Source organism: Aythya ferina (assembly GCF_964211825.1).
Source record: "Aythya ferina genome assembly, chromosome: 12".
Taxonomy (NCBI): domain Eukaryota; kingdom Metazoa; phylum Chordata; class Aves; order Anseriformes; family Anatidae; genus Aythya; species Aythya ferina.
Window position 1 is genome coordinate 17,682,297 of NC_140308.1, and position 13,921 is coordinate 17,696,217.

The 13,921-nt window shown below is 36.1% G+C and overlaps 1 protein-coding gene across 1 annotated transcript; it reads left to right on the forward strand.

Moving 5' to 3' along the window:
• BRD7 (bromodomain containing 7) lies at positions 1-12,707 on the forward strand. The gene is made up of 17 exons (XM_084533956.1): positions 1-139; positions 456-664; positions 1,406-1,535; positions 1,924-1,981; positions 2,896-3,040; positions 3,452-3,562; positions 3,899-4,083; positions 4,899-5,022; positions 5,712-5,787; positions 6,663-6,770; positions 7,146-7,278; positions 8,221-8,332; positions 9,504-9,560; positions 10,342-10,453; positions 10,612-10,755; positions 11,398-11,541; positions 12,507-12,707. The coding sequence occupies exons 1-17, from the start codon at positions 91-93 to the stop codon at positions 12,569-12,571; spliced, it is 1,962 nt and encodes a 653-aa protein (XP_084390082.1). The 5' UTR covers positions 1-90; the 3' UTR covers positions 12,572-12,707.
• The last annotated feature ends 1,214 nt before the right edge of the window (positions 12,708-13,921 follow it).

The following is a 13,921-nucleotide window of genomic DNA, read 5'->3' on the forward strand; positions in this document are numbered from 1 at the left end:
GGCCGCCAGGGGGCGCCGCAGCACCGCGGCCCCGTTTCCCCCCCCGCCGCCACTGCCGCGACAACAGCGCGGCCTGGCCGGGCCGGCGCCATGGGCAAGAAGCACAAGAAGCACAAGTCGGACAAGCACCCCTACGAGGGTGGGTGGGTGGGCGGCGGCTGGGGGGGGCGGCAGGGGACAAGGGAGCGAGCGAGGCGGGTGCGGGGTCTCGGCCCGCGGCCTGGCCGGGCCCGCCGGCCTTGGGCTGCGGCTGCCGGGCGGGGAGCTGCCGGCCCTCAGCCGGGCTGGGCTGCGTGTGCCCGGCTGGGGGTCCGCAGGGCACGGGGGGGGCTCTGCGGCTGTGGCAGCCCGGGGGAGCCGTCGGGTGGAGGCAAAGCTCAGCCCGTGTTGTTATCCGGGTGGAGCGAGGGTGTTTTCGGCGCTACTCATGTGCCTTTTTTCTCTGCTGTCCTAAGAATATGTAGAAAAGCCCCTGAAGCTGGTGCTGAAAGTTGGAGGAAGTGAAGTTGCCGAGCTGTCTACTGGAAACACAGGGCTTGATTCAAGCCTATACGATGACAAATCCGAGCACGAGAAGCACAAAGACAGAAAACGGAAAAAGAGGAAGAAAGGAGAGAAACAAGTTCCTGGAGAAGAAAAGGAGAAAAGAAAGAGAAAAGTTAAGGTATGCATATCTTAATATTGCATTTTAGTCCCCCTCCCTCCCTCCCCCCCAAAAAATAAGCTTCAGCTTTCTCTAGACCTCTTCAGATGGTGAGCAGATATAACTACTTGTATCCTTAAACTGGAGTGCATTCATAGTGCGTATGCTGGTTCTGCCAACGCCTTTTCCTCCAGGTCCTTTCAGAAAAAGATGAGTAAAGCCGTCTAAAATAGTGGCCAATATAAACAAAGAAAATTAAAACCAGAAACAATTCTCACATCTAAATAAATTAATTTATCTAAAATGAAGCCTTACTAGTTCTTAATTAAAAAAGAAGGAATTGTGTTTCCCTTTGGGGGTTCTTTAGCTGATAAGCAATTATAACATACTTATTTGAAGTGTTAGGGGTACCCTTCATTTTAAACTTCCTGTCTCTTTCCTACTAGTTTTTCTAAAAGCTTCAAAATAATCCTAGAGGCTACAATGGAGATAATTCTCTGTGCAGAATTGTTCCTGTCATGCTATAAAAGGCTGTCATGTTTAAAAAAAATAACAATAACAGTTGTTATATAGCTGAATGAAAGTACTGTCCAGTAGATGGAGACAGTACATAAAGAATACAGGGCCTTACAATTATTTAATTATTTTTATTTTTTTAATAAAAATGCTAGGTTGTTTTGAAAAATCTGGAGAGCATTACATGCAGTAATAATACTGGTTTGGAGGTCCCCTGAGTTTCTCTAACAATCTTTCTCTTTCTAGGATGATAAAAAGAAACGCGATCGAGACCACCCAGACAGCGATGGAGAGCAGGAGCTGAAATGTCAGACCCCTATCAGGTTGGAATTGCCACCAGAGAAATCATTGACAAGTACTTTATCAAAACAGGAAGGTAGGAAAAAATTACATTTTGTTTACCCTTGGTTAATTCCAGTTTTTTGCAATTGACTTATGTTTTGTTTGTTTCTGTAGCAACTGCGTTGACATTTTTTGCCATCCCAGTGTTCTTCCCCATCTTATAGAAATACATGTATATGAATCTATGTCACCATGTACTTCTTTTACAAAAGGGTATCTAGTGTCTGTGTCAGTGCGTGCAGGGTATTAAGGTCAATGAGAAAAGGAGATCCCCTACATATCCTGTTGTTTTTGCAACCATATTTTGTTTTTGTTGTTGTTGTTTATCAGGAATTCTCAAGTTGGATCAGTTGTAAGTTTAGTACCACTTGCTGTCAGTTCTGTTTCACATCCTTTCTCCCCCCTGCTTCTTTTTGGTCTAGAGGTGGAACAGACACCACTTCAGGAAGCTCTGAATCAACTCATGAGACAGCTGCAGAGGTAAATATCCATGCTACAGGCTTTCAGAGCTATGAAATGAATATAACATACATTAAGAGAAGAAACTTATAAAAAGCTGACTGAAAATATCACTAAATATTATGCTGACATGACTATTTTAGAAATCGAAGAACTAGTTTAAGAATAGATACAGTTTCTGCTCAGTTTAGGCTTCATGTAATCATGTCAGTTTTAAGTTTAAAGTAATTTTAGAAAACCCTTGAAAAACAAAAACAAACAAAAAAACACACACACACACAAAAATTTGTTCTAGAAAAGATTCTCAGCAGCTAATCAGCCTAGCCTGACCCCACAGAGAAAATACTAAGCAACTAAATTTGACGTTAATGCTTTTAGAAGCACCCATGAACATCGGTGTACATCAGAGATCACAGAAAGCCTTGGAGACATTTTAATGTAAAAAAGAATGTTAAAATTGTGTGAACTGAAAATGAACAGAATTATAAATACATATGTTCTATCACAGATTTTAGCAACAAGCTTTCCCTTCTGTTAATTTCAGGGTAAGAAAATTAATGAATGACAGGTATACATTCTTACCACATTTGTTCCCTTTATTTTTTGTCAACCTAAGTATAGTATAAAACCACTTCTGGAAAGACCAAAACTTCAAAAGATTTAAAAATAAAAAACATTCTTTTGAGGAATACAGATAGTTATCAGACTGTAGAACTAACTCCTGAAATATGTTTGTAGCACTTTTCTGGTATATGGGTTTGTTGTGGAATCTTTCCAGCCTTCAAGAGTGAAAGACTGTGCTGACACAAGCCATTTCTGGCTTTATGTTTTTGATTCCTTTTCAGCCTAGTCTGTTCCTTTCTATTTAATTCCAAGCTCAATATGTTCTTTATTATAAAGTCAAAACATAAAAATGTCTTTTCATATCTTAACAGAAAGGATCCAAGTTCTTTCTTTTCATTTCCTGTGACTGACTTTATTGCTCCTGGCTATTCCATGATCATTAAAAATCCTATGGATTTTAGTACAATGAAAGAGAAGATCAAGAACAATGGGTACCAGTCCATAGAAGAATTAAAGGTAATTCTGTAAATTTTATTTTGACTAGAGATGGATTATGGTCAGTTTACTTCAGCTCTAGAATTTTATAAGAATATGAAGTTACCAACAAGAACCAATACTTCAGCATGAAGAAATGTTTCTTCTTGACTTTTTTGGGCGAAAGAGGTTTTGCATCAAAACTTTAAAAATTAGAAGCAATGCTTAACATTTAGGAATGTTTTCAGGATGTTATTGGGAGTCTAGTTTTGAGAGGAGTTTCATTTACTTATTTCTGTTTAAATTTTTAATTAAGTACATTTAAATTCATTTAAAAGGTTCTTTGAAGTTCTTTTTCACTAAAGCTCTAGATACATCATTTGCAACAAGGATTTTAATACAGTATGCTGTAAAATTTTAACTGTAATTGCAAAATTATTAATGTTTGCATAGGAGAACTTCAAACTGATGTGTACTAATGCAATGACGTACAACAAACCTGACACCATTTACTACAAAGCTGCAAAAAAACTGCTGCACTCAGGGATGAAGATACTTAGCCAGGTAATAGAAAATTAGAAAACAAACTATTACAAGATAGCCTTCTTACTTTTTGACTCTTCTTTCATTCTGCTTTTCTTGTAGGGATCTCATGAAAATGAATGAAAGCTTGCTTAATATTTGTCAAATGCTTGCATATTAGGATTTCATAGTACTAAAGCATGAGCTTTTAATACAGCTAGCAGATTACTTATTTGCATTTTATATTTGATTTTTCTAAATTGTCTTTATACTTGCTAGTGAAAGAAAGAAAGGATAAAAATTAAATAATTCTCTGCAGGTAAGTTAAGAAAAGATTGATTGAAGTAGGATACTTTAAGATTCAGCTGTGTGTTTTAGGAGAGGATTCAGAGCCTGAAACAAAGTATAGAATTCATGGCTGATCTGCAGAAGACAAGGAAACAGAAAGATAAGATGGAACAGCAACTAACTGGAGAAGATGAAAATGGTTCTGGGAAAGACAAAGGAGAATCTGTGGATGGTGATACCAAAGCATTCAAAACACCCAACAAAGACCACAAAAAGTGAAGTATTGTTTCATTACTGATTAGAGGATACAGCTCTTTAAAGACACTGAAAGATGACAACTATTAGGGACTAGTAGATGTGGGTTTCTCTGGTACAGGATATACACTAAGAGCCCTTCATCTCAAGGGAGCAAAATTTATATAAAGCATTATTGTATGCCAAAAATATATGTAGAATCTTTTATATAGTACCATCATTTTTTGTGGAGGTAACCCTGTACTGGTCATCAACTCCATTCCTTCAGTTGTTTTTTATTTTAGTGTCTCTTTCACATAGATAGCACTGTTTTGAAGAAAAATTTTAAATATCCCAGTACAAAATAACTATTTAGCCATTTGCATGTACCAATTATTTTGTGCATAACACTTGTATTTGAAACTTGTATGTTCTGTAGCCTATGCATTTACACTTTCTAAATTATCTTTTAATATCTAGGAATACTTCTTTTAATGTTCCGAAATACTAGTGAATTCATTTTCACAGATTCAAAAATAGATACTAAAATCCAGAGTATATGAATTAATTTTACCCAAAATATTCTTGTTTGTTGTGGGGGAGTAATGATGTAAAATCTGACAAGCTGCCAAACTAAGACATCTGTATGGCTAAAGTAAACTAAACAAAGGCCTTTACAGTCACTAATTTAAAAAGCATTTGTGGGTATAAGTAGTGTCTGTCACATTTTTTCCTGCTATATTAAAACAGTTTGCATAGTTGACAGAAAAAAAAATATATTCCACTGTATCCTTTCCTAATAGCCAGTTGGTGTCTGTTAAAGCTAGTAATTAAGACACGTCAATTTTATTCACAGAAAAGACAAAGACCTACTTGAAGACAAATTAAGAAACAATAGCTTGGAAAGGGAACAAGAGCAGATTGATCGCATTGTTAGAGAATCTGGAGGAAAGCTAACAAGACGACTTGCAAACAGCCAGGTAAGTCTTGGGGTGTTTGGTATAGTTTGGAGTATGAAGACTCCGTTCACTTTTTCATGGACCAGGCTCACTTAGCATCTTATGTCAGTTGAAACTCAAGGGGTGCTTTTACTACAGTTTACATCATTTTACATGAGTAATCATGTCCAAGATAAGAGGGGGGTGGGGAGAAGGAAGGTTACCCATTGAACACATGCTGGATTTCATCAGCAGAGCAAGTTCAGCTTAAGTTTCTTGAATTTTTAAATAAAGTAACAGAAAAGGTTGAATACTAAGAACTTCAAAAAATATCTCAAATCTGACCTGCAAAAAAATAAAAAAATAAAAAAATAAAAAAAAAATTCCCTCATAGCTCTGAATTCTGAAGCAGTCAGATATCTGAGCAAAGATTGTTAAATACATAGGAGGAGGAACACAGTTTGGTAAAATTGACCTACTTTTCTATCAAGTATGAGTTACTTATTTTCTTAGTCTTTACAGAAATGTTACTATTTCTTGTAACTTGGTAATTCCGAGATCAGTAACAGTTATCTAGCGAGAGCAAAAACAGTAGGAGTATTCACTGTGAATTTGACTGATCTTTCCAAATTGCTTTCTAATTCATATAGTTGGAAGTGTTTCATTAGAGGTTTTTATAAATCTAAGAGCTGTGAATTTCAGCTAGCGTATAAAATAAAATCTTATTTCAGTGTGAATTTGAAAGAAGAAAGCCAGATGGTACAACAACTCTGGGCCTTCTTAATCCAGTTGACCTTAGTGCAGGAGGTAAGTTGGCATAGTTCTGGTAACAAATAGCTTCCACCTACCTGTTCTGTAGCTTTTTTTGCTGGGGTAGATGGGTGAATGGTGCCCAGCAATCAAATGGTTCTTAATAGCCTGATAATTTGAACTTTAAAAAGTTGCAGCTGATCACTGTTAAGAGGAACTGGAGAGAGCCCTCAGTGGCTTCTCCATTTTGCATCACCTATTTGTGGGAGGTGCAAGACACTTCTTTTGTCATAGAGATGGGACTACCAGTCATATGCTAGGGCACATTTAATTTCTGGACTACCCTTAAGTCAGGATCATTTGTAGAGTGAAGTCTGTGACCTGAAGGGTCAAAAACCTTTCAAGAACTGGGAACCACCTGGGACCTCAATCATTTGTAACATCAGTACCATCTGTGTAGTGCCACTAGCTGGAAGGGTGCAGGTGCTTGATTTTTTAACTGCCATCTCATTGCAGATTTGAACTGACAAGGTCTCGAATAGAGTGAAACCATGCTGAAAGTTTGACTTCTCCATTCCCCTAATTTGTGCAGTAGGAAATCTCAGCAAGAATAAATAAATTTACAATCAGATCCTCTTTAACAATATAGCCTTTGTTAGGGAAGGAAGTAAAGTAGTGAAAACATCTAAGTTAAAATCTTCTATCCTTACCTAGTGTTATCGCTTAAACTAGTATTATCGCTTACTTACGTCTGACTTCATGTTCATGACTACACATAGTCTTTAATATGAAACAGTTGGACAAAAACACGCTTAGAGTTGTATCCTGTATAATCTGAAGCCTCTGTCTATGAGTATTAAATGAGTTTGGATGTCTTCCTATGTCAATGAACAATGCCATCATTACTTTTGTATTTTGATTATATCCTACAGAACCGGGTTACTGCCCTGTAAAGCTGGGTATGACAGCAGGGAGACTTCAGTCAGGAGTTAATACATTACAAGGGTTCAAAGAAGATAAAAGAAACAAGGTTACTCCAGGCAAGTGCTGAATTTTTTATTATATTTGTTATTATTTTAATTCTTTTTGTATAAACAAAATATGTTGGTCTCATTACTCATACAGTTTTGAACTTTTTAATGATAAAGCACATCTTTGCATATATTTATCACACAACTAAACAGCACATCACAAATTTACACGTACAAAATGGGAGCTACATTCAATAAAATCTTCATCTATATTGAGAAGAGGAACTATGCCAGTGAGGTACAAAGGTTTTTGCTAAACATGTTTTTTTCTTAAGAACTATGTTCTAGAAATTTCTTGGGGGGGGATTGTTTTACAACTGCTTCTCACTTTTATCTGATATGTGCATACCAGAGGTGATAATCAGTGCTGTTGTTATTCATTAGTGACGTACTTGAATTATGGACCTTATAGTTCCTATGCTCCGACATATGATTCTACATTTGCCAACATCAGCAAAGAAGATTCAGACTTAATCTATTCAACGTATGGGGAAGACTCTAATCAAGGATCTTTCAGGTAATCAAACAGCTAGGATGTATATTACAGTTTTCATCTATAGAAGCAGTTTTGTGCAAATCTCTGCATGGACTGCATCTTTGCTGCTGGAATGACGTTGCTACTGTCTCACAGCCTACTGTTTTTTTGTTAGTTTTAAGAAGCAAAAATTTAGTAAGAGAATTTGTATGTGATGTAAAATTAGCCCGGGCTGAAGGATTTTTATGGTACCAATACATAAGAACATAGAGCCTAGCACTTAATTATTATTAATTCGTAACTATTTCTGAAGGACTCATATTAAAAACCAGGAAAATTATTGAGGAAAAAATGTTCAGACAAACTGAATTTTTTTTAATGTTAATGAATTTTATTACTGCCTTGAGAAAAAGTCAGCTTTGTTAATGACAAATAGTGACCACATTACTGTGGTTACAGTGGGAGATCTGAGTCCAAATGAGGTGATTCCTAATTTCATTCTTAAATAACATGTATATTACTTGATTTTCCTACTATTTGCTACAGCAAAAATAATTAATTCCCATTGCTTCTATTATTCCTGCTTGTAAAAATGTCAGAATGTAAATCCTTTTGTTTTATGAGAACTCAGGAATAGAAGATATTCATATTTATATTCATATGAATATAAATTCATATGAAATATAGGAATACTTAAGTACAGCGCAAATGTTAAGTGGCTGTGCAAGTTTGCTGTCAGTTTCATGCAGCTGCCTGAAGCAGTATACTTTTCATCCTTTTTCAGGTTTTATAAGTAATCTGAATGTGTTCCTAGGCTGCAAAAGCCATAGATTTTAAACAAAAGCAAGCTATTTAGATTAAATTCTATGCTGTTTTTTGTGTTTTCCATTCTGTAGATATTAGTCTGCCTTTACCTAACAAAACTTTTTACTGTTGAATGTTAGATACAGAAGTGGTTACCTTAACTATCTTTTAACCTTCTAGCATTCATGAATTTTTGATGAAATCACAAGATTATCCTTTCCTAATGGCTGATAGTTTGCTTGATGTTCTAACTAAAGGAGGACACTCTAGATCTCTCAGAGAACTTGAAGCGGTAAGAGTGAGTTTGTGGACTTTCTAGTCTTTATTTTTGCACATAAGCCATAAAGCTAGAGAAAGATGATACTGATCCTATTGACAGGCCCCCTTTTAAGCGGTAAAATTTGGAAGTGGAGATACCTTTGTCTCCAGTGGATGGGTCTTCTGGGAAGAGATTATGCTGGTTTGTTAATTAATGAACTGTGAAAAATTACAAAATATCGTAGGTTACCCAGAGTCCCATGGCCTTTTTTTGTCTATTCTACCACTAGCACTTAGAAAGAAAAGAGCAATATGGGGTTTAGAGACAAGGCAAACTCAGTTTTTTGTTTATTAGTTTCCATGAAAAGTTTAGCATGCCCCTAGCAGCCACTGTTTATGTCAGAATTAGTACCTAGTTTTTTTTATTAGTTAACACATATTTGAGTTTAAAAGCACTGCACTATGGAAAACCACTAAACAGGTAGTCCTCAAATGCTCCTGAGACTTCAGTACCCATATACATGTATGCCAAACATGACTGGTATCAGAGGAGCTGATGAGGTGAACAGCATGAGACTAAAACTTCATTCACAATCCTTGAATTAGTTGAGTATCTCCAGAGGGCAGTTGCTGCTAACTAAAAGTGTTCATTTGACCTACTTTCACATGAATGGAAACTTGAAATACAGATCATAGCTTCTTAGTAATGGTTCGTATATCAGCTAAACTAATACTGGAAATAGTTCATAGAGCAAAGATCAGCCCCTGGCCTCCAGTTCAGACCTCTGCTTAGCATTACTCTTTTCTAGTACCCAATAGTGACCCTGACTTACAGGGTTCAGTTGCTACTGGTGCAAAATATTAAGAAATAGTTATGTATTGAAGCAGTATATTTCAGCCTCTAATCATCATGCTTCCTTTTCTCCCTCCTCCCCAGTAGATAATCTTTGAGGTGATGTCACTGGGGAAGAACACATGGATGTTTGCAGAGAGTAATAAAATGCATGCTATAAAAATGTATTTTTAGCAAACATTGGTATCTGAAAATGCTTTCTAAAAATAGTTGCTTTGTAACTTGGTTTTACAAAGAAAGCTTGCATCAGTTACCTCAGTTTAAAATACCATATTGTAAGGTGTTACTTTGACCTTAAGGAAAAGATAAGTAAGCTTTAATGCCTGCTTTAAAGAATTCTTTGTGTATTCAGCCCCTGGAGGAAACTGAAGGCACACATGAAAGAAGTGATGCAATAAAAGAAGTAAAGGTAAGATTATTCGTTTAGCTACTGTAAGCAACACGTGTAGCTTGTCAGTTATAAAACTGCCAACAATTGTAAAGCCTATGAAGCGACATCGAAAATTTGATTGTAAATATACACAATGTAAATCTTGACAACTGCATGCTATTTTGTAGGCATTTGCAGAATCTCCAAAATCTTCAAAAAGTTAATTCTTAATTTAGACTATATGTCAATAGAAGTGCAAGAAAATGCTTATAGGCTTTTGTCTGCAATTATCATACAATCCACTGGCACTTCTGGCTGACAGCTGTAGTTATTCTAATTACTTTTAACATGAACTTGTAATAAGTATGAAATACCATACCCCACAAGACTTAGCAATCTTTGAGTCATATTCTCAACTATCTTGTGTCCCTGTAGGCATACAAAATATCACTAAAATCATTTCATCTGACAAACTTTGTTCAGTTAAAGAAAGTATAGTAGTAGTTCTACTGAAAGGCTGCTCTCCTGAAGCTTTAACCTGCTGCCAGTTCCTGGGTTGTTTCTGACTTTCAGTCTCAGATTGTACATAAGTTCTGTTCTAGGTGAGATACCAATGTTTGAGTATGAAATAGTCAGCTGAGCAATTAAAGATCAGTAAAAATTTCATAGGGTGTCTTTACTTCTTTCCTGCTGTAAGTTGACTTCTTTTTTGTAGAGCTGATTAATTTTAACTAATTTGATATTCTGATTTCCCCAGAACAACTTTGTTGTTTCAGACTGATCTAAATATTATATAAATTATTTCTTGCTGCTTTTTTAGATTATGGAAATTGACATTGCAACAAGGTTGGACTCTGCTAATAATGACAGACTCACAGCACTAAAAGCTGTTACAAACTTCGGCATGCCTGTAGAAGAGTTTGATTCTGAGGGTAAGTTATCTTGGTACTAATAATTCTGATGTGTCTGTAACCTTTAATGAAAGGTAATTAATGTTCTTAGTCTCCTTGCATATTCAATCTTACGTATTTTACATCATAATGGAAGTAAACACACTCTCTTACTAACAGGACTTTTCTTCATTAAACAGAGGCTGAAATTTTCCAGAGGAAACTTGATGAAACAACAAAGCTTCTGAGAGAACTTCAGGATGCGCAAAATGAACGACTAAGTACAAAACCACCCCCGAACATGATTTGTCTTCTGGGTCCATCTTACAGAGAGATGCACTTAGGTAAATATACTTTTTCTGCTCATTTTTGGGGAATTGATCAAGTCTCACTGTTTTATAAAGGCAGAACTTGAACAGTGGGGGATTCTCTGCCCTGTTGTGTATAGTAGATTCATTTGTTGTACGGAAAGACAGATGCAAGTTTTAAACAGTAATGGCAAATATTTTTTTCTTTACTAAGTGAAATTCCCTAAAATTGAGAATTTTCTCAATGCCCCAGGGCAGATAGCCAAGCACCTCTAACTTCATGATCTTTCCAGTGTCTTTGAACAGGAGTAATTTAAATGTTACCGATTTTTTACTGTAAGGATAGTTTTCTTCTAGGCTAGTTTATTTTATTATAACCAATTAATAGCAATCACTTACTCTTCAATTATTCGAGCAAAGCCCCTTGTTCCACAGCTCAGTTCCAGCAGCCTTCTCTGACAGGACTGTGTGAAGAGGGTATTTGTTCTAGGAGTAAAACTAAATTGTGCAATATCCACTACAGTGTATGTGGCCTAAAATAGCTAGCTCACTGACAAAAGATAAAATCCCCATTATTGCAGAAATATGACCAATGTTGGTCCAGTTCTCTGTCAGTGATTTTATATGCATGCTTGTACATGTAGCCTATGAGTACATCTACTACTATTTTTTATGTAGCGGAGAGAGTAACCAATAATCTGAAAGAACTGGCACAACAAGTGACTCCAGGTGACATTGTTAGTACATATGGAATCCGGAAAGCAATGGGAATTTCGATTCCTTTACCTGATACAGAAGACAGCGGGGTAGATTTAACAGATGGTGAGTATACAGAACTGTTTTGTAGCATCTGTTCAACTAAAACAAAGCCACATCTGCAAACCATTAGAATGGCTTGTGGTAGAACTTGGCAGTAACTTAGTTCCAGTTTTCAGTTATTCTCTACTTTTTAAAATTCTGTCTTTAATGGAAAGTTGTTGTGCTTGGTCTCAGTTCAAAATTAATCTTTGGAATACATGGAACTTTGTTTCAACTACTCAAAGTGGTTATTTTATCATTCATCTTATAGCACTGCCAAATTGTAAAGCTTGGCAAACCATTAAATTCTAGTTTTTCCATTTAGAGTGAAGTTACAAGAAAAGAGTTAAAATTCCTCACTTGCTTAAATGAGGACATCGTGCTTCCTTCTTCCCCAAGCTTTTGGCTGTGCACTCCTTTTGCTTAATTTGGCCAGCCGTAGTGCTTTTTAGTTGACAGCATCAACTCATTTATCCAGCACGAAGTAACTACTGTTTTTGCTGGACTGAGGAGTTTGTTCAGTGAAAAACTTAAGTGCCAGAACCAGATCTCCCCCTTGTGGCAGCGGCTTATTAAGTCATGTAAACTGTGAAAGCATTCCTAGAATTTGTGTTTCCTCAATTTTTAAGACAGGCAAGAATTTAGTTTCAAGAAAGGCAATTCACACAACAAATTTGCACAATATGTGGCTTATAAAAGGTTTCAGGTCTCATGTGATTTAATGAGAAGAACAGGACTGCTTCAGTAACTTCTTTTCAAGGAGACTAAGAAATCTCAATTTGACAATTATTGAGCAATTTCTTTTTCGTAGTGTACTACAAGCCAGACTATGTAACAAACAAATTCTTGAGCTGTTACAGAGCACACAGTTAACTCAGGACTGTCTGTACAAATAACAAATTACTTCAGAAGTATTATATTGTATATGCACTTATTTCATTGACAAGTTCTAAATATACATATTGACCTGGTCTGTTGTACTCTTCCAGAGTTTCAAGAACCTAAAAAGACTGTCACCATCACTGAAAATGAATGTGGGCCAGTTAAAGTCTGAAGCTTCAGTTAAGTTTACAGGTGTTTGTTTGATTCTTTTTAAGAACCAGATAAACATTCTTCAGGTGCATTCACAGAGCATGTGTATATTGTGTGTTAAAGAAACTACTTTTGTTTATTAAATTTTGGAACTGAAATTTGAATTGTTTGAGTTTCTCCTGCTACTTAAAAGCATTTGATTATTTTTCTGTCATTTATTATTTTAAAAGACTTCAGCATTTAAGTTTTCCTTCCATTATTATATACCTGGAAAAGTCAAAGAATAAGTGAAAATGGGGTTCTGTATGGTGAAAGGACTCAACCACATGTTTCCAAAAGCACTGCTTTAGCTGTAGTTAAACTTGGTTGGGGCAAAAACTATTAGTATCTGAACACACAAGTTTCCCTTTTTAAAATAACCATGCAACTCTTATGATCACGAGGAACAGGAAAAAAAACAACACTGAATGAAACTGATGTAACCTGATAAATTAACAAAAGATCACCTTTGTAAGACTTTCAGCATAGATTAATTTCCTCATAGATAAGTAGCAACATCCATTCACAGTATTCTAAAAGTCGAAAGCTTTGATATACATCATGACAACAATAAGGTGAGACTTAACAAACTCATTAGCTGCCAAAGTAAAAAATCCACATTAATGTAGCAGTATTAACTCGGGTTGAGATGTGCATGTAGAAAACTTGAAGGTATTACTAAACACCATCTGAATAATTATTTTAAGCTTGTTTTCAGAAAGAAGGGCATATTGACTAAACGTCAATTAAAAACATGATTCCCTTGTCACAAAAATTGCTTATAGTGTTAGTCTGTTTTGTCTGCATTCAGGCAGAGAGGAATTGAAGCATGGTGGCAGTATTACACAGAGCAAGAGTCCTGAACAAGAATTATTCCTATGGTGTAGTCGATTACTTTCATACACTTGTCTGGTGCTATACCGTTCTACCACAGACATCATTATCTATTTTTAAATATTGCTTCTTTTTACTGCATAATATTTATTTAAGGTTCCAGTGTTACTTTGGAGTGTTAACAGCAATGACATGCAGTAGTTCATCTCAATCTAATGATTTATAATATTTGTAGTGGCATGGAACTGAAATGAAGAGGTAACATAAAGACAAAACAGAATAATGAATTCCACTCTTCATTCCTAGTCTTATGGCCAACATCACCTTTATACTTCCTTTCTTCCTCCTCCTCTCTAAAAAGGAGCTGCAGAGGTATTTAATTCCATTTTAAAATTTTCAGTTCTTAAAACTCATTCCAAAAAGTTTGAACTGTCAGCCTGAATACTTCTCCAGTAGTTTCTGTTATCAAATCATCGCAGAATAGGTTTTTGTTTTCTTT